At 32.5% G+C, this 27,032-nt stretch overlaps 1 protein-coding gene across 5 annotated transcripts in view; it reads right to left on the reverse strand.

Moving 5' to 3' along the window:
* Positions 1 to 330: 330 nt before the first annotated feature.
* Positions 331 to 27,032, reverse strand: part of LOC135128144 (triple functional domain protein) — a 180,400-nt gene continuing 153,698 nt past the window's right edge. For 2 of the 5 annotated variants that reach the window (XM_064055028.1, XM_064055029.1), the window contains exons 19-30: positions 26,597 to 26,714; positions 25,542 to 25,778; positions 25,358 to 25,441; positions 24,295 to 24,701; positions 23,854 to 24,241; positions 22,471 to 22,662; positions 22,194 to 22,408; positions 20,613 to 20,949; positions 9,082 to 10,190; positions 8,867 to 9,005; positions 734 to 1,132; positions 331 to 671 (exon numbers count right to left, since the gene is read on the reverse strand). In XM_064055028.1, the coding sequence (XP_063911098.1) occupies positions 540 to 671; positions 734 to 1,132; positions 8,867 to 9,005; positions 9,082 to 10,190; positions 20,613 to 20,949; positions 22,194 to 22,408; positions 22,471 to 22,662; positions 23,854 to 24,241; positions 24,295 to 24,701; positions 25,358 to 25,441; positions 25,542 to 25,778; positions 26,597 to 26,714 (3,757 nt within the window). In that variant the 3' untranslated portion in view covers positions 331 to 539. Of the gene's footprint in view, positions 672 to 733; positions 1,133 to 8,866; positions 9,006 to 9,081; positions 10,191 to 20,239; positions 20,391 to 20,612; positions 20,950 to 22,193; positions 22,409 to 22,470; positions 22,663 to 23,853; positions 24,242 to 24,294; positions 24,702 to 25,357; positions 25,442 to 25,541; positions 25,779 to 26,596; positions 26,715 to 27,032 lie in introns of those variants that run through there. The other 3 variants (XM_064055031.1, XM_064055032.1, XM_064055033.1) reach the window with 3 other exon arrangements.

Raw genomic sequence — 27,032 nt, forward strand, 5'->3', positions numbered from 1 at the left:
CCATGACAAAGATGAGACATGATAGTCCAGAGATATTTTGACAACGTTTCTTGTTGACCGCACCTTATTTACACAACCCACCTAATGTGTGGTAAAACACATTTTCCTGTCTGTCTCATGAAATTCGACACATCTGATAAGTTTAGAATTAAGAGTCTCCGTTATCTGAGAATCTCCTGACCACTCCTAGTGACACAATAAATCAAAAATTGAAACAACCGACTATTAAGTTACGTAATATAAAATATTTTGAAAAGGTGGGACGTAGAATGTAATGCATTTGTAACAAAACAAATATGATTTTTAGATTAAATAAACACGCAGTCCGAATAAAATTGAGCAGTCTCTTTATTTACAAATTTGTAATAATGATGTTATAATAGTAGTTAAAATATAATATTTACACATGAATAAATTAACAATCACACTAATATAAAAAACACTAAACATGCTATGAAGTAAATGAAATAATTCTAAAATATGATCGCGACTAACAATGATATCACATTCCGTATACTAATCCAGATCACTTCCGTCAATTATATATAACTTTTATAAGTATTTGGTTCAGAATTAGCTGGACTAGTGGGTGTAGTGGGTAAGTTTATGGGATGTCTACGAAGCATGAACGTTTTCAATCGATTGGAAGGTATAACCACCGACTTTTGTTCCTATAAATTATTAAATAAATATTTAGTAGGAGTCGTTAATGCTCATTAAAATTATAACTTACTGTGGTCATCCAAGCGGATGTAAGACTCTGATCCATGCTATTCCTCTGCGACGGGACAAGTGCTAATAATTTACGAACAAGATCTTTGGCTTCAACAGAAATTTCTCTGAAATAATCATCGGGAAAACAATAATCACATTTCAGAATGTTGGCAGTTGTCTCCTCCATTGAATCATCCAGGAATGGGGAAACTCCACTGAGAAGGACGTAGAGAAATACGCCGGTCGCCCAGTAGTCAGTGTGTTTTCCGACCGGCTGGCCCAGCACCAGTTCAGGCGAAGCAAATTCCAAACAAGCCGGTGGCAATATGACGCTTTTGGAAGTGTTCACTGAATCACCGAAATCTACTAACTTCAAAACAGGGGAGGAACTTGATAAATCCACCATCACATTTTCAGGCTGAAATTGAGGAAACATTATTATGTTTATATTATGAAGTTAGGATGTTCAATTCGCAAAAAAAATGTTATTAATGGAGGTAATAGTAAAGATAATTCAAAAGATTACAGTCAGCCGTATTTTTGCATCCTCTTTAACTATTTACTATACTATTTCTAGGCAACTTAAGGCCCTTGTATAGAAGTAATGAAAAAGTTATTTGTGAATTATCGTCAGGGTCCTACAAATATATATTTTAAGTTTGTTATACAGTTTTTGATGCACTGTTTTATTTCCATAGAATAATATATATTTTTTTTGCTTTCACAACGTAAGCTTTCATGTTTTCTCCACATTTCATGACTCCTAGAATATGAAAAAAATAGGTCTCACGTTTCCGTCCTTCGAAACTGTCTGTCGTCTATGTCGATTTTTATTGTATGTATAAATAATCTCCGAAACCACCGTATTGATTGTCGGGGAATATCGTGTAGATGGTAAAACGTTACCCAAAATGTATCTAATTATCCCACCAACAATGTGGTGACCTCACCTTAAAATTTTGCATAGTAAATGTAATTTAAATTTTGTAAAATAACATACTCCTACATTTGTGCTTAGCGAATCTGTCTTGATTTTTTCCTCTAAACAGATTTTGAAAAAAAAAAAAAAAAACCGAATTCTCTGAAATCTTGCAAACGTCTTAAGATTATCGTAAGCATGGTAAATCGTTATTAAATATTTATTTGTTGATCCCCTCTTAAAAAATTGATTACGTCATCTCAAACTTTGCCGAATAAATCCCCTCTGAAATAACCAAAATATGATGAATCTATACTTGTGAATGTGATTTATCAGTGCACTCAGTTTTTAGAATTATTTATACAAAAAACCTCAAAAAATTAATGAATGAGCCGATGTCTTTTTTTACAATTGGGAATATGGTATTGTTATTATTAGTACAGGGTTTTATAAATGATTTTGTAAGGGCGTAGTTGGCCATGGATTTCAAAAATCCCGCTTCGCTGAAATTATGCCTCATTATGACAGTTCTTACTTGTTAATGTCACATGTAACCTACGGTTGACAATACCGTTATCAAATACTGATTTTCACGTAGAACTTAATAGAATCAAAATAATAATGCTTAAAAAGAAACAACAAAAAATTTTCTCATGACTAATATATCCAATAGTTAAAAAAAAACACTACAATACAATAATTTAACGTATTTTGGGAAACCGTCTGTTAAAATTTCAAAATTACTATAAAAAGAAGGCTATAAAATATCGTTCCGAACTAAAAACTCACTACATAAGTTAATTATTAATATCATGGCATGTCTTCTTGTACCATGGTACTGTGTACCAAAATAAGTATAGATAGGAGGGTTCTGTCCATATATTAATTTAAATTGGCGAAGTGTTTACTTTTCTTAATTTAGTGAACATGGAGTTTAAACAAATAAACGCCTCAGCAATACAATTGTAATCAACAGATTTGTTCGAACTGGCAGTGTCAACAAAGGGAAATCTCCTAGAAGACCTTCAGTATCTGAGGTAATTGTTGATGATTTGAGACAATGGCTCGAGCAGAATCCGTAAACATTTTTCACAAGATTGCAGTCAGGAAACTGAAGAAGCATTAACGAAAGGATATTAAAGAACATCTTTGAAAATAAGAAAAAGAGAGGGAACATGTGCCTTGAGAACAATATGGTGAATATTTTCAACATTTACTGTTATGTTTAAGCACAATAAATTTATTTATTTTTATCGTAAGTTTTATTTTTTAAAAACATAAGATATGAAGCATTTAGGCCCCCAGTTATATAGATGCGTGTGAAATTTGTCGTGTGTCTTTGGGCATTTAGTAAAATACACATAAGTGATAGGCGGTACGCTTCCATGACGTACTTCGACCCTATAATCATTTATAGAAACCCTGTATATAAGGATTATCATAAAAGAATAAAATTCGCTAAATCAAATCTTATATTTCGAAAAAGCTGGATTTGCTGTACATTTGAGAGAAGTTTTGGCTAAATAAATTTTGACCAATTTTTTTTAAGTCACCTACGATGTAAGAAATATTTATAAAAACTCTGTACATTTACGGACTCGAAATTTCGTCCCAAAATTTTCATTAGATTTATCCCAGCCCTATCGTGATCCTAATGCTAATGTATCTATTATCTATGTATATATACAACATCGAAAGAAGTAGTAGACGTATTCTGAGCTGTAAAGTGCCAAGAAAACAAAACATGATTTCTTCTTTGGCATAAAAAATATTACACGAACTATTCCGTACAGTTTTTAAAGTGATTTTGATGGCATTTTCAAGTTTGTATTATTTACAATATTAGAACTACACCCTCTAATCGACAAAAGTTGTATCAACCTTGCGTACACGCTATTGGGGGAAATGGGAGCTTGAAGATTATTTGTTAAAATATCTTCAATTGCCCCATATGAATGCAATTAAACAAATTTGTCGCGTTTCAATTATATTATCCCTCGTTATTCTTATTTCAGAACACGAACGAATAAAAAATAAATGTGCGTGCTGCGTGAGAAACTATCTGGTGATCGTCTGATGTTATTATTATTTCCAGTACTGAGTTAGATGTCACATTAAATTGTCAAGAACGGCAAAACAAAAACTTAATAACAAAACGAAATACTAAAAAAAAGTCATTTATTTTTAAAATCCGCTTAATATATCTGATACTAGGGACAGGGCTCCCGCATTTTTTTACGCTTACTCTGTACACTTTAGTTTTTAATTTTCACGAAGTTGACCACAAAAATGAAACCGGATGATACCCATTTTTGCGTGTGAAATTATGAATAAATCATCACAAACATACAAGAGACTTTGATCTTCCGGCAATAAAATCTTTCAGTTGTTGCGACTTTTGATTCAGGATGGATTTTTAAATGTTAATCGGCGTTCTTATTGTTTATATATTCAAAATTTCATTAAAAAAATCTGATACTTTACATTTAAGTCACATTTGAAAAAGATCTGTCTAGAAAATAACCAAGAAACGCTTATAGTACAGCTAACATACATATTAGACCGCTTTCTGCAAAGATAGGCAAAGAAAATCAAGAATTGAGGACAATTCAGAATGTCATGAATCATGATCATACAACTACTGTAATTTTGTTCAAAATTTTGAAAGCATGGTTTCCAAAATCGAAGTGAACTTCCCCTTAGTAATTATTTGATTGAAGGTACTTTAACAGGGTCAAGTTTGAACAATAAAAAAATGTTTTTGTTGGTGGTATCATGACAAATGCAATTCTCTTTTTGAAAAATTGTGAATCTGAAAGTTATTTTCTCGTATTCTACTTTTTACAGTTACGACCTGACAGTAATCGGTAATTGTGATAATTGCTTTAAACAGTAGTTGTTAGTTAAAGAGTATATATTTCTGTAAATGCTACGCACCGTTAAATGACTTATATGTATACTTAAAATAAGCTAAACATGAATTCCAAGAGAATGCTAACAACCACTTCGTATTGATTTAGACGATATGTCCTTAAGAAAATGATGAGATTAAGTTTTTGGAAGGAATGAACTGATGAATTCTAATTAAACGATTTAATATTTAATAAATAAACAAGATTGGTAATATCTTCACTAATTTGAACTTAAAGGTTTACATGAGTCAGTTGATTTTGGGAGCATGCAATTTATAATGTTTTTTATATTACGAAAGACTGCACATGGATAGTGGACAAAATATATAGTCCATATGATGAAAGTATAGAATGGACAGCTTTACGAAACTGAGCAGGCAACACACAATACGTTTTCAGAGCGATTTGATTTAATGATGTTGACCAAAAAACACCCACACATACATTCTACATGAAACATAGTAAAGCTTTGTAAATTTTGTGAAAAATATCAAGAAACCTTAAGGTTATTGCTCTAGCTTAAATACGAAAGATTATTAACTGATGGAAATAACACATTAAGATTTATTTTTATTTATTCAAAAATCAAACAGTTTTTTGTCAACATCATCGATAGCTCTGAAAACGTATTGTGTGTTGCCTATTCAATTTCGTAAGGCTCAACCACAGTATAGATATCAATCAGTAGAGACCACTCGCTATTTTTACTGACCCGTTTTCATGGGTGGTCGTTTGTCTTGTGACCGTATGAGGGCGCGCAACGCAAGGTACTTCTATAGTCCCTAGAAATACATAGTATAGTTTCCTCAAACCTATAAGGCGTTTATGGCTTTGACGTTTAAAGTCCTTTACAGCCGACCCTTCATAAAGCTTAGTAAATGTAAACCATGCCACGTGCCAGGGACGGCCGAGACGCGAACTAAGAGTAATTTTGTTTCTTCCGTACCTTAATTATTTAATCATTATTCTGCACATTTGAAAATATTATTAAGATAATGAAAGCAAAAAACATAAAATCTTTAATAAGTACGATCGCAATCATAGAAAACTGGTCCACAAAGTTTTTTGATAAATCAAATAATTTTGACGATGTCACCGGCCTTTGTTTCAAATCCAGAGGGTACATTCATATTGCTGTTATATTAAAAATAATACATGACTAGAGAGCGAAAAGTATGCAGCAAAATTTTGAGAAATATGATCATGTAATATGCATGAAATTTATGCAAATATGCTGTAACTTTATTAATATATGCAGAGATATGCAGTTGCATATCCTCCAAAAATTGAAAAGAAGTGTAATAACACAACTAAATTTATTTACAAATTATAAAAACAGGTTTATCAAGCTTAATTTTTTTAATAAAAAATACATAGATAAATAAAATTTTTAAAAATTATTGTCTTACAGTAAATAGTGAAAAATAAATAAAAATTAATAATAATAGACCATTTAATTAGTATTTTTGTAGCAATTTATTTTTAAATACTTTTGGAAATATTGTAGCAAAAAATTTTGCCGATGATCCGAAAACATATTTTGTAAATAGAAATGCGGTTTGTAGCAGAAGCTACAAAACACAGTGCCTTCTTGAAGAATAAATTCAGGAAAAGACCAGTACAGGACACGGTTGATAAAAGCGTTAACTGTTAATTTAGAAGAGTCGAGTGATGATGACAGTGACTATTTCGATCAGTAAATAAGCAGTTAATAAGTAGTGTTAATAAGTAAATAGTTGTGTATATCAAAATTCTAACTAATTTGCAGTAATAAAAAGTGATTGAGTACAAAGTTACTTTGTTTTTACTTAAAATAAAAAAATCGAAAGGCGCAGTTGTCGGTAAATGCAAAACTCAGTCCTGCCCTGTGTTTTTACCAGAAAAGGTCTTTTCAGGTAGGTATCGGTGAGCGGATTTAAGACATCCGATTGTGACGGCCTATTGAATTATAATGGGAGTCAAATTGGTGTGAAGTCATAAACGCCAAATATGTTTGAGGGAACTCTACCGTCATCCATTGTTGTACGAGTGGAGCAAATGCAGTTGGTAACGCAAAAAATTCCCCTGGTTTGGAACCAAATTGTGTCAGCAGAGAGTTGACAGCGCGTAAACGGTTGTTGTCACGTGGTCTTTTTCTTTAAAGTCAATTAATTGTCAATTAATATAACTAATAATTATTAAATAAGATTTTATTGATTAAATTTTATATTTTATTCAAATTAAAACTCCATATTTTGTATATAAACTACAAACTTTAAATCCAACATAAAACCATTTTAAATTTCGCGGTCTGTCAAATGGTGTTTATAATTTTTGTTTTTGTTAAGTTTCCGCCAGGTTTGCTCCACGGTGACGATACTATGTATTTTCTAGGGGCTATAGGTACTTCTCTTTCTTACACACTGGGACATTGAACTGCGGTACTTTGGTTGTCTAGTGACTTTAATGTGAAATATTTGAAATTTGGCAGTTTAGTTGCATTTGTTTTGATGATTTAAGGCTGATCTTCCGGTGTAATTATTACAGTTAAGTGTAATTTTCACAGAAAAAAAAGCGTTGTTCACGTTTTCATAGGACCATTGCTTACTGTTTAATTTTTTTGTAAAAAAATTAAATGTACATATATTAGCGTTTTCTAATAACGTTGAATTTTACAACCATTTACAGCCATCATGAAAAAGAAATTAATGAAACGTAAAATCGTAATCAGAGAAGCGGGCCACATCTAAATTTCAATACGGCATCTCTGTTATAGGGCGCTCAATTAATTATTTATTATAATAGACTGTGTGGTTTCTAAGATCAACTAGTTACAAAATTGTTATTACACTATTTTTAAGTCTTTTCCAAAAATTCAGTTGCAGAAGTGTAGTAAATTGTGTACACGAATCAATTTTAAAGTGAAGCGTTTGTAATCCTTTTAAATTCCGCTTCTTTGAAAAATTACATATAACATTTGATTTTGCGATTTTTGTTTTGTGGTAAGCTCTATAAAGTAAACGCCCCAGGGGACACAACACAACTACCGACAATATAAAATATATTTAAATCTGAAGCCAAAGGGAAAAATGTCCTCTCAGCAGTAACAACACGCTTAATTTCGAGTATTCATGTATATATCTAAAGAATGTCACGTACAAATTTAATTAGTTTGATTTGAATGAGTTTATCTGCCCCATGGCCAACTCCATTGACACTTCGCTTCGCAGCGCAGCGGAGTTAGATTGAGTTGGCCATGATCTGCCCAAAACATAATTTTGGTAATCTTAATTATGCAATATAATGAACGGACGTCATTAAATTGTTGATGGGGATGATTAGCCAAATTTTGGTTAGTCTAATGTTTTATCACTTTAAGATATTCCTAGTATACATACAAAACTTGACAACAATCGGTCCAGTAGTTTCGGAGATTATCTGTCTAATAAAAATCGAGACAGACAGACGGAAAGGGGAAACCACTTTTTTCGTACTCTAGAGGTCCTGAAACGTTGAGAAAAGTAGCTCGGTGGGCAAATTATGGTTATCGGTCTATCATCTAGAGGATATTCTTAAAATTCAACTCGAATTTCATAATCTGTAAAGTGGTTGTGAGTGGATATTATGTATACCAAATGACAGAGATATGGAAACAGGACCTACTTTTTCATGGTTTATAAGTTAACATGAAATTCGTCGAATGGACCCTAATGAAATAAAAATATATTGTGTTTACTGTACCTACTTTGTGATAGTATAGTATCAAAGAGGTGGATCACAGGAAATAGTGTTTCTCAAAAATAAGACTATCTGTAAAGCTGTACTTTTGGCTCTTTGGTATTTGAAATATGTAACACTGAAACAACACAAAAATGAAACGTGGTATAAAATTATTCTTTCAGTTTCTCTCCTCCTTTCGGTTTTGTAGTCGATAATAATTATTGTTTTGAGTATTTTTAAATTAAATTATGTTGTTGTTATAACAAGAAATGCAGCAATTTTTTCCCCATTTATGATTTCGTGCAGCGTGTTTAAAATTCTGTTTGTGTACTCTGATAATAATAATCAATAAGTAATCAAAATCTAATGGCGAAACTTTTGTGGGTTCACGCTTAATATTATTTTTGACGGAGAGTACACTTAAGTATTAAACGTTAAATGCTACAATATAATGTTTATGGTGTGGGTAAAATAATTACACCGCTGTGTATTCGGTCTGGGATTTGAAACATGAAATTGACCACTGGCGCGTGATTGCAACATTCCATTTTCTGCGGAAGCTTATAGTCAGACGTGATTCGAAGTACGAAGTATCTTCTAAGCAATAAATACAAGTGCTCACCTTAATATCCAAGTGCGAGATGTCTTTCTGATGGAGCCACGATAAAGCAGACATTAACTGGCGACTATACGTTTTAACGGTGTCCTCTGTGTACTCGTCATGCTCGCAGATAAAAGTGAATAGTAATGGTCCTCTGACTCTGTACATTAAAATAAGAAATTATAAACAACAAAGCAATCTTTAACGAGTATCAAAAAAAAAAATTAAAAACTTACAATTCCAGTACTATGGTGTCTAATCCAGGTAGTGGCGCGTTGTCGAACAGTGCCATCGATCGTATAATGTTCACATGCTGCATTCCTGCAAGGAGGCTATACTCGCATTGGGTGATATGCTGAGCCTGCCTCCTCCTGGTCACTTGTTTGAGAGCAACTTCCACGTTGGTGCCTCTATCTTTGGCTCGTCGAACGACGGAAAAACGTCCCCTGCTTATTTCCTCTAATTCGATGTAGCGATTCCTGAACTGTTCCTGCTGCCATCTCAAAGTATCTGCTACCGGCAAGGTCACAGCTACGCTTGGTAGACTGACCAATTTGTTCTGGACAGCGATTATTCTAAAACTATACGTCTCTCCAGGAATTAAATGCTCCACTGTGTATGTCTGCGAATTGATAACGCCATTATCGTTCGGTGAAAGCCATTCTCCCGTGCCCAACTGGCAATATTCTACCCAGAATTGCTGATAGAAGTCACTTTCCCATTCTAACAACACACTAGAACAGGAAATAACCTGTATTCTCGGTTCTTGCAAGGCCGGGTACGGGTCAGTGACGGTCAAAACGGCCGAACATTGGCACGTTCCAGCTTCATTGGACACTGTAACGCTGTACGTTCCTGAATCTGATAATTTGGCGTTATCTATGACCAACATCGCGACGCCCTCGTCTTCCTGGCCAAACATAAAACGCTCATTTCGTAGAATGCACAAGTTCGGTTCCAGTTTTTTCCACTTAACTTTTGGGTTCTGACCGCAGTGCTTGATTCGGCATTTTAGGACTACTTTGGTACCACACTGTACGGTAACGTCTTTTAGTTTGTCGCGGAATTCTGGTACGGGAGGAGTTTCGTGAATGATGTTGTCGTGCGGTAAACCATCGGGGGGTCTTCTTGCGTGTTTTTTAAAGCGAAATGTCCACGCTTTTCGGTTATAATTTGATAAGACATGGGGAGGTAGCCAGATTTCGTTTGAACTTGTTTGTGTGTGAACCAAGTAGCCATGAGATGTGTCATAACGTATTATGGTAACCACTTCGCCTACGACAAGATCTGGCCATTCACAGGTTAGACGCGCTAGGGTTCCTGGTGCCATAATATGATTGTCGCACTGCAAAAATTTTCAGTGATAAATACTAAAAATTAATGATAAACGTTTGCTACAAAACTGTGTTTTGAAATTGTTGTGCAATGATGATTTCTAGCTACAGGTAAAGAAGTGCAAGTTTTTTACAAGTAATAATTAGGACTATTCACAGCTATTTACTTAGTTTATTAGATTTTAAAATACAGATAGTAAAAAGCAGGTGATTAAGGCGTGAACAACCAGCCTATTATTCCTATTGGTTAGCAAACACTTGTCTTGAAGCCACTTTTAGAGGACATTCTTGTTGTTGCTAAGCGGAGATGTGTATTTGTGATATTGGTGATTTGAATTCAATTGAAGCCTAGGATTTGTCACTTTATTGCAACAAACGAACAAGTTAAATTTCACGCAGAGTTATTATTTTGAATAGGTGGATAGTTTTCGTGCTTCTCCTGATTTTACTAGTGTAAAATCAATAGGGCTTTGGCAACGTCTATTCATGCGGCTTTCACGTGACCACTGCATCTATTCTAACATAACCTGATATATCATGGTGTGTTTGTGTACACAACATTAGTTCAATAAAAAACAAACATAATTTTCAATTACTATAAAGCGACAATAAGCTACGTAAAATATGTAAAAATTAAATGTTTTAGTAATTTTTTTCTCGTATTACAATATAAATTCAAATATGAACCTTACTTTGATGTTTTGTCTGATCACTTCGAGAAAAAAAATCAAACGGATTAAATTGAATGATGAGTCGTCATCTTTTTTAGTAATGACACCCTTTTGAATTTGCCCCCGAATGTACTGCCAAAAAACTGATTAAGTGTACATAAAATCATGCGAAAAAATAATCAGTTTAAGAATTTTGTGAACCCCCGTACTACAAATATGAGACGTATCTTTGCTTACAAAGAAGGAATGTTTTTGTTGAGTTAAAAGTTTGAGAAGTAAATGTCTGGCATAAATTGACACGACAAAATTTTTACTTTTCAAGAATTGTAGCACATCAAGTCTAAACCAATACAAGAATCTATATAACATTCGTTTCATATTAGAACTTCGGCGTGTACCGAAATCGGGTGCGTTAAAAGTTAAAATTTTTACCGCCCTTAGTAAGATGTAAAATTTAGATTTAGGAGTTGTTGCCAATTTTTTATCGCACTGATTTTTTATGAATTTTTTTCTACGTCTCACACCCCGCGTTAGATGGATGTCATGTTACGAGCAGATCTTGCGCCACTTAATTATTTAACTTGAAAACCATTACAAATACTACCGAGAACAATAAAAAAAACACGACCAAAGGCAGCCATACATTTTTGAAAAATTGTCTTTGATCGTTGCATTTTCAACTTAGACTTTCAAATGGACGGTTCCTAATCTGTAAAATGAAAATTTTATCAAAGACAAGTCTTCAAAAATCCATGGATGTCGTTTATTGTGTTTTTCATTGTTCGCTCGGTAGAAAGCGTTACAAAATCGACTGTTATTCTCAAATATTTTTCTCGATGTTTTTTCTAAAATTAAATTCCTGTTTTAAAAACTGTTCATTTATTTTTTTACTAAATCTGGTTAAACTAAACAAACATAACCGGACAGGTTCCAAAATGAAAAAAGTCATAATAATGTTATCATGCTGCGTAGTGTTTTTGCTCTGTTATTGCTTCTACACGTAAACTTTGAATAAATCGTTTTTTTTTTATTATGACTCTAACTATTGAGGAATAAATCAGTTCAGTAGAATTTGCCACAAAATAGAATCAAACCGTATTTTTCAATCAAGTCACTTAAAAAAATGTATTCAATTATATCACTTTTATGTCAGTTTGAATCCTTGTACATATAATTCTTTACTGTTACATGTAGTTGAATTTTAATAACTAGATGTATCAGTTCATAGTAACGCCAGTTTGCTTTTTCCATAAATTTTCTGGTCGTCCTTTTTTGAAATCCGACGTCACAAAATAATAATAATAGTTTATTTCCGTAGAGGTTTACATACAATTACAGAAAAATATAATATTTAAGTTCAACAAAAACAATGTGAAAATTAAAGAAAATAACACTAAAAAAGAAAAATATATGAAATGATTCAATGACCAAAATTAAAAAAAAAGAAAGAAAAAAAACCTGCTGATAAAATTTGATTTGATTAAAATTATTTGAGTATGTATACTTATTGAATTTTTTTTATACATTATTACTTTTTCTTTAACTTAGATAAAACACTAAGTCATTTCAGTTAATGCATATTTTTGATATATTTGAGTTGACAACAATTTATTAACAAAACGTAAAAATGTATTTCTTGTGTAAATATACAAAAATTAAAACATATAAATTTTATTCTTTAGAAAACCCTTGCATTATAACATTCGCAGCCGTGAGAAAAAATCGAAACATTTGTGTTTTGAACATTCCCGACAATGTGTATTCAAAAAGTTTTTCGATTAACGTAGGTTATGGAAATATTTTTCATTTCTTTGATGAAACCCAAAATTCAAACTTGCCAAATTAAATTTTGAATGTTTGTTTTCTGACTCACGAATGACGGGTTGCCGAACACTGCAAAGGACGATTCAATGACGGCAAAAAGTTTATTCATTCGTTGTTCCAACTTCCAACCGTATATCATTTGCGTTGTGGCTTCGATTTGTTGACATTGATATTTGTAGGGCTTACTGCTTTAATCAAAGAAATAAAAAATATTTCCATAGTCTATCTTAGTCTGAACACTTTTTGATAAGTCGTTACAAGTGGGATGGAATTCGTGGGGGACGTTTATCTTTATTACATACAGATACCACTTTAACATTAAGTGAATAAGCAATTTGCTTAAAATAATTATTTTTAAAGCTCGTGCAACAAGTCTTAAAAAATGGTCTAAGGTTATACCGACAGAATTTCTTTAGCCTCTGAAGTACAGTCCAACCAATTCAGCTTCGTTGAAAAATTATAAAATCAATGTTGACTAGATAAATTTAAGTTAACGTTTTACCAACGATTGATCTGGTAGGTTATCTGATAAAAATCGATACAAACGACAGACAGACAGACGACCGACAGGCACGCAGACAGACAGACGGCAGACAGATTTACACTTTAAGCGTTATCTAGTAAAAATTACAAATGATCTGTTACATTGGCACCTACTATTATTCCAATACAGCGATCTGTTTTCTTTTTTAATTTAAGCTATTTTTTCGATTGTTTCTCACGATTTTCCCAAAAAATAACATTTTACTATGGACTAAATAAGTTCTTAAGACTGGTTTAAAAGTTTTTAGACTAAAGACACTGTCCAATCTTTTAATAAATAATATACAGGTGTCCAGAATTTCATATTAACACTAGGTTTGCTGCCAAATTAAAAAATAAATATACACAACTAATATACGTTCTTTTGACGACAACAACAACAACAAATAAGCAGAATGCAAACCTAGATAAGATAATTGTGTGGGTAATAAATTAATGATCAGTGGCAATATAACGTGACTGTAGACTTCGTGCGGTCAATAAATGGTGTGACCTAGTTAACTGTTTCTAACATGAATTTGATTTTAATTCAACCCAACCTGAATTATGACCTCTAAACAATTGAATATTTTAAATCATTACTGTTCACTTGCGGTAAGATATTTATGTATTATAAATAAACAATGACTTCACTTTCAGTAATTAGTTTTCAGAATTGTGTAAAAACGACGGACGTTTAAGCGGGTTTTTCAAAAGCACACCACTGGTATAATGGTTTTTATTATAATAAAAGCTTTTTTAACAACCGATTTTCAAAAAATTAAATTAATAAACCAGCAACATACAGCAGAAAAAACCGCATGTGTTCCTTACTGATAATATATAATGAAGGAACTATCTCATTGGTGAAATTTTGATGAAAGGTTCTTTTTAATTTACGAAATTTTGCGCAGATATAAAAAAAACAATAAAATAACTGTTTTTATTTCAGTTTTTGAGATATCGTAAGAAATCCGAAGATTTAGAAAAAAAATGTGTTACAGAGATACATTTATTTAACTAATTTATGAATAAAGTATTACCATCACGTATATTAGCATTAAAATGACTTATGTTCACCTGAAAATTTATAAAATAAACATTTTGTCTCTCAATTATCAAACGATTTATAGGAAGTGCTTCATTAGTAAGTTTTTTTTTACTGACGAACATTTTAATGGGGGTGAAGTAATTGAAAAATTTATTATAACAGTATCTGTCACCATAAACATATATCTTTTTAAAATTATTTATCTGAAAGTTTAAAATCTTTCACATAACTGTTTGAACATAATCTATCCAAAAATCTCTAGAATGATTGACATTTTTTGGAGTATCAACGTGTAATAAAGTAAAACAAAAATTATTAACTAACTACTCTTAAGCGTTACTCATGCATCCAAAAATAACTTTTTTTATGTGAACCTATAATTGTAAATTGGAGGTCATATTTGTAGTAAATTGTTTTTTGACATGAAATGATAATTCCAAGAACTATATTTCCATGACACATATGAGCTTAAAAGAACGATAAACGTGTGTAGATATGTATGGTATGTACTTTGTGAAATCAAATAAAACGAAAAACAAAACGTTGTTCTACAAAGCAGTACATTTGCTCACATATTTGAACCTTTCTTAAAATGTTAATAAAGCCCTATTTTTGTTAGCGCATTTTCCAAATTAGGGTAATTATTTTTAGATTAAAACGAACAGAAAAGTCGATGACGAGAAACCTCTCCCTACACAAAAATGACAAAAATAGCACCGGTCGTACGTGGGCTGTTTTCTTCTCTTTTTTATCTTTTTTACACTCTTTCGTGAGCAGCGTATTTGCTGATTTTTAAGGTGACGTTATTTCGTTGTAAAACTCTTTGCTTCTTATGTACTTAAGAGCGCAAAATACACAAGTGAATTAAAAAAGTTTTCTTTTTACAAACTTATCTTCAACACCGGAACTCCTTGTGCCTTTTAATAATAACTGTTTTCACTTTCAGTTTCGCGCCGCACAAATCCGAACAAAAGCCTGTTAATCTTGTTTCGTTCTTTACTTGTTTCACCAAGATAATAAAGTTTATTTATAAAGCAGCCTAAAAGCACTTAAAATATTTGTTTACGACCTTTTCTGCGGAATAATCACGGCATTTTCTCAATAAAATATATTATTTCAGCTACAATTGTTTTTAACTATAACCACTAGTTGGTTCTGCGTGGTTAAATCAGGTTTGGTACTGGGTTTATTAATAAACTGCAATCACCAAAAATCGTCATACTTGATGTAGACTAATATAGTGAACCAAGAGTTATAAGGTTATATGGCCATCATAAAATCATCCCATTGTGTCGAAGTTAAGTTGTTTACAATAGAAAAGGTTTTAGGGTCGTAAATAACGTGTCCACTGCAGCTCGACCGGCTCTTGTGGTTTCGTTCAGGGGCGGCTTTCACTAAATATGAAAATCCACCACTCCACTATTTCTTTACTACCTGCAGCCGCTGAGGGTTCCGAAATAACCACTCGCTTTGAAAGCCGGCCCTGTTAAATATGAGCAAGAAATGTTTAGAAGGTGATTTATTGCCAACCGGTAAGCTTAGTGCGAACTACACAAAGGGGGTATTTATTTGCGGTCAACTACTTTTATGATGGCCATATAACCTTATAGGTCTTGGTTCACTATACTTATTATATGAAATTGACATTATTTGGTATCTAACAATATTGTTACTGTACTGGCTTACAGTTTTTTTAGATACAACTTCCATTGCTTGATTGATTATGGAAGATTTTTTCTTAATGTGCAGAAATTTATAGAACATATGTCTTTATAACCTAAGAATACTTCTCACAGCAGATCATTTTTATATTATAATGATGAAAACTGCACAGTGCAAGCGAGTGGTCATTACACGTTATCAAGAATACCCTGCTTTTTTGAAGTTACCAGAAGTAGAGTCGTATACAGGGCACAGTACGTGACGTACTTCGGCAACTTTATTATTTAATGCTGGAGCCGACCTTACCAACGTTACAACCGATGGAAATCATCGACCGTGGCTACACTGAAGAATCTGTTTCAAGTAAGATTGATATTGCTAAAAAATCTTGGGGGTAAATTCTGGAATAGAAGGAACACTTCGGTAAATACTGAGAAGAGAAAATTTAATGAGAGCGGAAATGGTATTGATAAAGTAGAAATCGATGAAACAAATAAAGTTATATCTTTTAACATCAATGTTAACATCAATTTCAAGTGATTTCGTCTGAGATTGCTGTTTGACGAAATTTATCTATATGTATTTGACGTTCAATGGATTCCTTCTAAACTGGTTTTCATAATTTTAATTCCACTAGTGTTTTATGGATCCCCATAATCCGACGAGTATTATTATGATTATGACTTCATAAGTGGTGTTGGATAAAAAAATTTCAAGGCAAACGCTTTATCGCTTCACTATGTTATGTATATCATAAAGACGATGATACGAACGCATTTACATAGCAACTAGGTTCGTAGAATAGCAGAATAAAACCATAATAATAATTTAAAAAAATCTATTTGTTCTGTAAGTATAATCTGAAAACACACCTGAAGTTTCCAATAATCTGTCCAGTAGTTTCTATTATCTATTTAATAAAACTGCCAATAGGTAGACGAGGACACAAATGAGGGATCTACTTTTTCAATCGGAAAGTACAAAAATTGCATCTGTGGCTGACTCGATGAGCAGAGAAGGCAACATTTTTAACGACGGATTTCTGAGTTTTATCTTTTAGTAATGGATTTTTTTATTCAAAAATAGTCCATATGTAAAATTACTGGAAGTGAAAATGTTAGACAAAGAGATATATCTCTGTCTCCGTTACCACGCGCTACGAGTATCGCGTGCTAGTATTGGCTAATTTGCACATCGCTCCATCTACTGACAAAGCGCTTTACTTTCAGTAATGGTTTCTTACAAATTTCCCACGTATTTCACATCCTATTACTTAGATTTGAAATTTAGACAGTGCGGTCGATTTGGTTTTAAATAATACGACGATAGGACGATCGACTTATTCGAAATTCCAGTGCTTTCAGGCAATAATGAGACTGTTTTACAATTTTATTTCTGACTGAAAATAAATCAATAATATATGTATTTTAACCACTTTCAAACGAAACTAACGTCAACTAAAATTCATAATTACTATTGTAAACTGCACTGTTGGCGATTTATTAAAACATATTTTTGATGTTGTTATGTTACCACTGTATGGGGGAAAAAAAGAAAACAAGGCTCAATCAACCTAACGAAAATGTTACCCTCTTTGTACTGTTACTATTTGTGTTAGATGACAGTAAACCTTAAAAATATTAATTCTGCCATATTTCTTTGTAGTCATGCTTACATAAATCCCGTTGAACCTCACTTTGTGTCAATGAATACAAATTCAGATTGCCCTCTGTACGACGAGATATAACTTCATGATCCACCGGTAAGCTTAGGTTTGGTTTCCGATTTTGTTATAAATTATAAGTTCAAAGTAAATTGAAAAAAAAAAAAATTGTTATGCATTTGTTTTTGCTTTGTTAAATATTTTCTCTATTATTTTATAACAAAATCATAAAAAGACGAGAGTAGTGAATTCAACATGGTCTCATAACCCTCTTACTTTTTTTGTCTACGTTTAGTTATTAAGTAAAGCACGAATACAATAAGAAAAATTCACTAGTTATAATTACCTTATTGTCATGCGAATTCATAAATCATTATTGTCACATTAATTTCACCAATTATTTTAGGTTTATTATTTATCATTATATAACAAAGCTACTTGGTTAAAATTTTAGCACGACATTTATGGAGATTTTCCAATTTACTATAATGTGAATAATAAATTTTTCAAAGAACAAAAATACAAAACGTAACATTAGATAAGATGCTCAAATCGATCTTCGCTGACTGTCGAACAAAAACCTAATCTATCATTTCAAATTCTTCTTCTGATGGTTGAATTATAGACCACGGTCTATTAATGATTTAGGAAATACATTGTCTAAGTATTTTCGGACTTCCACATCGGTATCAAATTTTATTTTCACTAGCAATTTCCTCCATAGCGGGTTCACTTATTTTTCCCAGTAAATTTAAATAAACGGCACTGGTTCGGTTAAGTGAACTGGTATAACAATGGTTCAATAATCTGGTACAGTTTTGGAAATTTCATTCTACCCTATAAAATTTTATTGGCAATAACAATACAATAGTAAGAGATATTTACAACTTGAAGTTGTCGCGTGCTAGTAATGCCTAGATGTTACAAAGCAAAATAATCCAGGTCCGAACAGGGACCATCATTACTTACGAATGAAAATGACCATAAATTACCTACTACCTGCTAAATGTTCTCCTACAAATTCAGGTGAACTGCTGTGAGCCGTAAATATTTCTTACCATTGTACTACTGTCCGTCTCGTTATTGTCAATAAAATTTTATAGGGTAGAATAAAATTTCCAAAACTATACTTAATATTCTAGCCCTTACCTTGACTGTATTTGTGTACTGGGTACGTTCTTCCTTTAAAGACCAAATATTGATCTTTGATACTCCAGTATCGCTAACTTTTTTACATTCGTCGGTAAATAAAATTAGCATTATTTGTACAGACTATCATGATTTCACAAAATTCCAGACTCTTTTATCTTCCTCAAATATTTACATGTTTTTCGTATTTAGAAGAATTCGGTTTTGTAAATTGAAAAACAAATTTTGTTCAATTTAGCTCAGCGAAATATTTTTATTCTGTGTAACAGGTAACACTTCTTTGATTTTCCACTTGTGGTGCAATTCTTTTGTATTTACTTTCACAGTACTATGGCAGAAAACATGACTTGAATTTGTCTTAATGAATTTCAACGATAATATCCTTCTACTAGGATTTTTTTTCGTCTAGTGAAACTAATTACAATAAATAGAATTTTCTGTAACTACTAGTTCCCCTAAATTTTTGAATTTTATTTTTTCTTTATTTAAGAGCTAAATTTTAGATAAATAAAACGTAGGAGTGGTTCCTAAAACCTTTTTGAACTTTTTACAATTTTTCTTTTTGTGACTTTGTCATAAAATAATAATTAAAGGAAAAAATGTGTACATATAAAAAACGAATCATTACCCGGTATCCTTTATTATTTAAAAATTCTCTGCAGTGACTGCACAGCGAGCATAATCACTGATTATTTTTTCAAAAAGTTTTTTTTGTTTATGTGCATTGAAGAAAATTGTAATATATGCAACGATTAAAATAAAATAGAAAGTAGTGTGTAATACCATGTGTCCACAAATTATCGAATAAAATTGAATAAAAGTATTACACAAGTGTGGTATCACGAAAATATTTAACAAAGCATAAAAATTAGGATTTTAAAGGGAATAAAACTCAAGAAGTAAATGTTTTTATAACTACTTTAAAAAGGGTAAAGAATAGAGACAGTCTCTATTTTTATCTTCGTATAAAATATATATAAAACGGGGTGACATTTAAAACATGTAAGTGACGTCCTAAGGTCGAAGATGTCCATTTCAGTACTAATATTAGTCTTTAAATATAGCCTAACTTGTTTAATTAAGTTCGTTTATATTTTTTCCATTTTCTCATAACACTTAATTTTACAATTTAAAAAATATCCGCTATTTAATTTAGTTAATATTCATTGGATACCACAGTACAGTAACTTAAAAAATTAACTTACCTGTCACGTGATATATTAGCACTTAGAATCGTTTTACCAATTAAAATGTATCCCATGTTTGTGAGAACTAAACTATATACATCAATTGAACCAAGTCACGCAAACACTAGTTACTAACACACGCTAAGCGTTAGTAAACACATATGTAACTATAAGTTAATATTCAAGGTGCAATGAAATAAATGGAGCAATGGAATCGACGGTTGAAATACAAGTTGCAATGAGTGACATGAGAATGTGCATGAAGAAACAAATAACGCATACACTAATAAAAAATAATTTATTGCAATAGACAGCTTGCAAACATGCTCACCACATTTTTAAGTTGATTTCCAAAATCTCCATGTCAATTTGTAATAATTAGACTAACACAGATTTGTTGATAAATAACTAAAACTAAATGGGTATCACAGCCATCATCTATGGTTAGTTTTATTGGTATTTCAAGCTCTCTGTTATGATACCTAGAGACAAGAAAGAAAGTTGATAAGAACATGCACTGAATGCTCAAGAAGCCTACTATACATTTGTCATGTCATGGTGTCAGTTTTCAAAGTGAACATCAAGATTTATGTAGTTACTTTTGAAAAATCTGGCACGATTTACAAATGACACAATTTACAGATCTTACGCATTCCGAGTTTCAAAAAGATCATGCAGTTTTAATGAGAGAAATATGTATTTACCGTGGGTTGGTTAGCTTCAGACCATCTCCTCTGCACATCATTCTTGTCAGTTTCTTTCTGTAATTCTAAAGTAGTGGGATCACTTTTATGTTTTGATCTTAACGTATTTCTAAATCCTTCAAAGAAATTCAGTCTTGTTTTGTTATGATTCTGTACTTTACTCTCGCTTGCGTCTGCCAGGTCGTTTTCGGAAGGTATACCAATAGTATTTGCTTTATGAATGTAATGTAAATTTTTTCGGTGCTTAGCGGAATCTGTCGAAGCAGGCGTTAATGGAATGGAAACGGTTTTCCGAAGAGGACTAGGATCCCACATTGTAGATGCGTCTGACAGAGAACTGTACGGAAAATTACGAAAATAAAGCAAACTTATTATAATGAAAAAAACTAAAAGTGACTCAAACCCAACCACCAAACTAAAAACAGGACAAAATGTTGAATCTTCACGAACTGTTTGAATCTCATGAATTTTGATGTCGTCAGTGATGATTCAAATTTTGGTCACAGCGGGTTAACAAATTAAAAAGCAAAGGCAAACTGGTAATCAAACTAAAAAATTGTAAAATAAATGGTTATAAAGTAAATACAGGAAATGATAAGCGAATGTTAAATGAACTTTAAAATAAACTAAACTAAAAGAAAATTTTGTTTTAGGTTAAAAAAAAAAAAAAATGAAAATAAAAAACTGGCGTCATAATTTCATATTTTATTCTATTGAAAATTTGTATTCCATCATCGCTTATCAATGAATATATTTATGTACAAACATACATTCTATGTACATTTCCAACTTATAATTAATACAATTAAGAATACAGTAAACATAACACATATCTCACTTTTATGTGTAGAATAGAGTATTATTGGTTTTCATACTTATAAAGTAGTAGATTGCATTTTTCAAATATCCATGGCGTGACATGAAAATGAAAACGCTCGTGCTCCCAACAATACAGTTTGTACAGATTATTAACAACAGATTTTGATTTCAACATCCCTCCCATCAATAAACAGAAGTTCTAATAAAAAAATTACATGTAGGTAACTACATCAAAGGTTATTGATGAGCATCAATTGAGCAAGAAAAGTTGTAAGTAAAAAACGGTACGTTTAACGCTACCTCCGTAACTAAACGACGTAAACGCAAGTTTCGCAACAGAAGAGTAGAAACCTAATCTATCAAGTTGTTTGTAAATGGAGCAGAGCACACAGTTGTGATTATTACCGGCGAAGAAATAGATTAAGTGCCTACTTGAAAATTGCAAGATTCATAAGTGTTATTGTACATTTACAATTTATCAAATTGAAAGAAGGGTCACGTGATTATCAAAGCAAGTCACAACACTTCCAAGAATAAAATCAAGGTTATAATCCATTCAATTTGAATGAACTTAAATAATTTTGTCCCCTCACCATTTCTCGATCACAAGCAACGAACATGAAACGTCCATTGAAAAAACGACAGACGTTTCACATTTCAACATTTATTTTACAATTCGTATCTTTAACGAAAAAAAATCACAACCAAAGTTAGTTCAAACTTATCGAGCCCAAATCCAAATAGGCAAGCTTATATACTCACGCTTCTCTAGTAAGCTCTTTTTGGTAAGCGATTGGGCTTTGGATGGCCTTAAGAAAGTCTTTTTGCTTTTCTAGGATATCCTTAATTTTTGCAAACCATTGCTCTTGAAGGTCTTGCGAAGCGGCTTGGCAAGAAATAGCAAGCGGAGGTTTATGTGGATCCGTTGATGTTAAAACAAAACCTTCTTCGTCTGTGTGCAAGTTCATTTTGTTCGCCTATATGGATGATTTTAATATAAATAACGGAGTACTATTTAAAAACAACAACAAATACTTACTTGGAGGTGCGTTTTGTAGATGTACTGTGGGCTGGTGAACTGTGTCTTTTTACCGACGATTTCCGACAAAATTATGCTTTGTTCGAACAAGAACACTTGTAGTTCTTTGTTTTTTCCAACAACGGTGCCTTGCGCATCGGTACATGTTAGAAGGCCGTGAAGAAGTAGCTTTCCTTGTGCTGTTATTTTACCCTAATAAAAAAAAAATCGAATCAATTAATGAAGTACTGTTTTTTTTGCTAATTTAATGGTTGTGTTTTAATGCGCTTCCTGTGTTTTAAATGAACCATCCAAAGAAATACAATTCGGATGTAATACGTCATCATAAGTAATAAACCACGATCAAGGACAACGGATATCACGTTAGATTTGTTGTTACCTTTTGTTACATATAATGACGCAAGAATTCTACAATTGTAATGTACTGCATACAGGTAGAGTCAGTGATTCAAGTGCCATGACCTCCCTGGGTTAGTAGTAATCAATAAATTAACCTACCCAAAAAAAAAAGGAATTCTTAACCGCTTTTTACGATATCTTTACTTCTTATCAAACTCGATTGTAAGAAATCTCTTAACAATAAAAGTGAATTTCCATGATCAGTTAGCAGTATTTCATTCATTCCCATATTTAGCGCGATTACGCATGAAAGAGGAAGGAAATCCACAAAAGCACGTTCTATTAATTCCCGTTTGGGTTTAAAATATATAGTGGCAATTCAATGAACCTAAGGTGCCTACGAGTGATGATAAGATCTTATCATATATGACGTAATATTAATCACATCAACAAGTACTAATCGTTAAACAGTGGAAAATAAAAAAAATATCTTTCACTGAACCCGGAAAATTAGTTCCCTATTAATTTTTTGAAGATGTTTTTTTAGTAACACTACGAAATCATGAATTTAATAATAATCAACCTTTTATGGTTATTTCAATCTTGCTACTAGTACGTAGTAGTAAAGAGATGTTATGTAAAATCCCCCATTTTTTAAAATATGTAATACATTTAGTTTGTATTGTTTGTGACTTTACAACTTAAATTATAGGTTGGCAATCCTGTAATTAGTATCAACGATAGTACTGAGAAAGCAATAAAAACACGATCAAAGGTGGTCATAGATTTTTAAAAATATGTCTCTGATCTTTGCATTTTCAACCCAAACTTTCAAATTGTCGGTAATCTGACAAAGACAAATCTTCAAAAATCAATGACTGCCTTTGATCATGTTTTTATTGCCCTTTCGGTATATCTAGGTTTATTGTTAAGACAACTTATAGTCGCTCTTGTAGTATTGCTTCACCGAAGAAAACTTAGTTCTGTGTATATATACGTAATTAGGATGGATGCTCTTGTTAGAATTAAAGAAAAAATACTTACATCAAATCCTTGCAATCGACCCACATCCATCATATCGTTTGCTGCTTTTGGCACAATAACCATCATTTCATAAGCTGCTCTAAGTGGTTCAGCCTCAGCAGTAAGCCCAGCCCTCTCAGTATATTTCAAAATATCCTTCAACATCAACTGATACTTCATAATCCTTTGAACAGGTTTGATCAAAAGATCACAGAGCTGAAGTTTATGACCTAATTTAACTCTAAGATCCTCAAAATAAGATTCTAAATGTTCTGATACTATATATTCAGAAACTGGCTTGTTTTTGCAGTAAACTACATATATATGCAGCTTGCGTTCATACCTCTTAAATAACTGTGCTAATTCTGTAGGATTTTCTACCGCCTTCTTAAGAGACTTTAGAAAAGTACTGCAACAATAAAAATGTCAATTTAAAGAAGCTCCCAGCCACCCAATACTCACTCTTTATGCCAGTCATATATGGCTTCTATATTACCGAACACCATCTTATCCTTTCCATTCTTGAGGTCGTCAGGCATAGTGATTTCGCATTCAGGATCCTTCATTGTGGCGATATAACCGTCAACAATCAAAGATAAATCACGCACGTACGCTTCTTCTGTATCCACAAGCTCTTGTAATACAAATTGTCTCTTTCTCAACAAACTTTCTATCTTTTTACCGCCATCTACATTGTCTTCGGACGGTTTATCACTTTCGTCACCACTAAGCGGGAGCGCAGTTGCTTCGTTTGAAGAATTACGTGCCGATAATTCACGATGAGTCGGGTCACCACACTCAGAAATGCCGTCAGCTGACTTTGTGTCCCGCAACCCCGAATTGCGTTCTTGACTCTCTGATATCTGCTCCTGTAAATGTTTTAGATAGTTATGAGAAAAAGGTATGATTTAAGAGAAACGTTGCAAAAAAAAAAGTTATATGGTACCTGGATGTTAAACAAAAAACAAATTGAACGATTGCTTCACTTTCAATAATAAAACTTACTTTAGACGAAAGATTGCAGATTACAAAACTTATTAAAGAGCTCTAAAATAAATGGGCGTAACCTATCCGTGTTATTAGCTATGAAATTGTTCGAAAAATGGTTTAAGCAATTAAGTGACACAAATGGACATTTTAATATCATGCAATGAATTTTCTAAACACACTTGGACTACATTGGAAACCTTTATGTTATTCGTATACGTTAAGGCGCCACATTTTTGTAGAGAGTGCGATATTGTTGAAAGTGGAGCACTTAAAAAAATACAACTAAAGATTACAAACCATCTATCTATGGTATGATGCAAAACTATAAATTAGTAAAAATGAGTGCTTTCAAGATGTGCAATAACATTCCATAGTCGTTTAGACAAATCAAATGAAATACATAATGATCGGCACTGAATTATGTTAGCGCTAGATGAAAGAAAACGACAAGAAGAAAATGATCATGCAGAAATACAAAACTAAAAAATACAAAAACATAACAAGAGGTGTGCAATTTGAAAAATGAGATCCGCACCATTCTCTCCTTAACAATCTGTTCAATTTCAGCCAAATCTGCAGACGTCGCACCCTCTAGTGATTTTAAAGTTAGACTAGAAACCTGTAGAGGCAAGAGAAAAGTTACAATGAAGTATGGAGGTTATTAATGGGAACATGTGTATGATGACGTGAAATGGTGGCAGAATTAATCATGACCTTACCCTCTTGCAAGGATTTTCTTCGATATCTGGAACTCCTGGTGGTGTTGAAGTAACCACTATGGGTTCCTGTATCGGTTTCATCGGAGGTGGTAGTTCTACCTCTTCATCGGCGTCTTCTCCACCTCCATTCGTCAGTTCTGCACCCAGGGATTTTGCACCTTTCAACGACGAATGCAGTCTGTCTTCGTCGTCCTCACCCTCGGAGACTGAAGGTTTGTTGCCCATGTCAGACGGTACCTATAAATATAAACTGTTAATAAAGGAAAACGTATCAGGTAAACACGAAGTAAAAGGAAATTATTCCATAACTTACACTCCCTAAGAAAGACGATAAACGACGGAAAAGTTTTCTTTTCATTTCTAAATATTTAAAGGGAACTTTAATGTAACGTCTGCACCTAAAGTAAACGATGGAATAACGTAGTCATTGTGTGGTTTGCGAACATATACAAGTAAAAACCCGATAAAGTCTAGTGATTCAGAAAAACGGAAATTTGCTGATAATATACAAAGTTCCAAACCCAACAGGGACATCACATAATTTAATTTACTATTAGGTCAACAAGCATGAAAAAATGAACATTGTGAGAAACCTGTCAAGGTTGTGCTAATAATAATAAACATAAAAATCGTACTGTCATCGTCATTAATTGACCTAATAACGCTCAATCATGAAATAGTTTAGTAGTTTACACCGTATTTAATTAAAACATTGTCATTGAAGGGGTTAAAATTAGCAAAGCTGTGAAAGAAAGATTAAAGCAACTATTGAAATACCTATATAACATGGCAGTCATCTGTGAAGTTCTAGATATAAATAAATTCGTCGTGGGTGTATGTGATATTAAATATGAAAATATGTTATGGAATAGCTTTGAAAAGAAAATGCGAGGGAATATTGTTAACTTAAAAAAAAGTGTATCTGCAAGGTCACAATAAACAAGGTACAGTGTTACTGTTTTATTTTCGAACATAACTATTACATTACTAGTATCGCGGAAATTAAAAATAATAATAACGCTAAAATACAACAGCGACATTCACATTACACTTACCTTAATTCTCTTATCAGAGCCAGTCTTCTTGAGTGGTGGTCGTTCCAATGCTGTAGGTTGTGTTTTATCCACTTTACCCTGTGACAACTTTCGGAGTGGTGGTGGTAACCATTTCCGCCTGGAAAGGCAAAGAGAGATAGTTTTACGATGCAGCTTACATTTTTAAAAACAAAAAGCATCTGCGCTCTCTGAATAACTACTTTGATTACATGCAACTCTCTTTTACTACCAATAAATATTAAATTTAAATTGCGCACAAATTGTAAGGTGGAAAAGAACAATATAAAAGGTGCGCAACTTAATTGCACTATTATATTCATACGAGAAAATCAATAAGTTTCAAAACTGAACGTTACTCATCCAAATACTGTTGGGAATAATGATATAATAATGATACAGTAGTCGATAGGATTTTTAGATTTTACCTAAAAAAGGT

This window comes from Zophobas morio, unplaced genomic scaffold (genome assembly GCF_036711695.1).
Source record: "Zophobas morio isolate AGI-343-1 ecotype UQ-CSIRO unplaced genomic scaffold, CSIRO_AGI_Zmor_V1 ptg000012l, whole genome shotgun sequence".
Lineage (NCBI taxonomy): Eukaryota > Metazoa > Arthropoda > Insecta > Coleoptera > Tenebrionidae > Zophobas > Zophobas morio.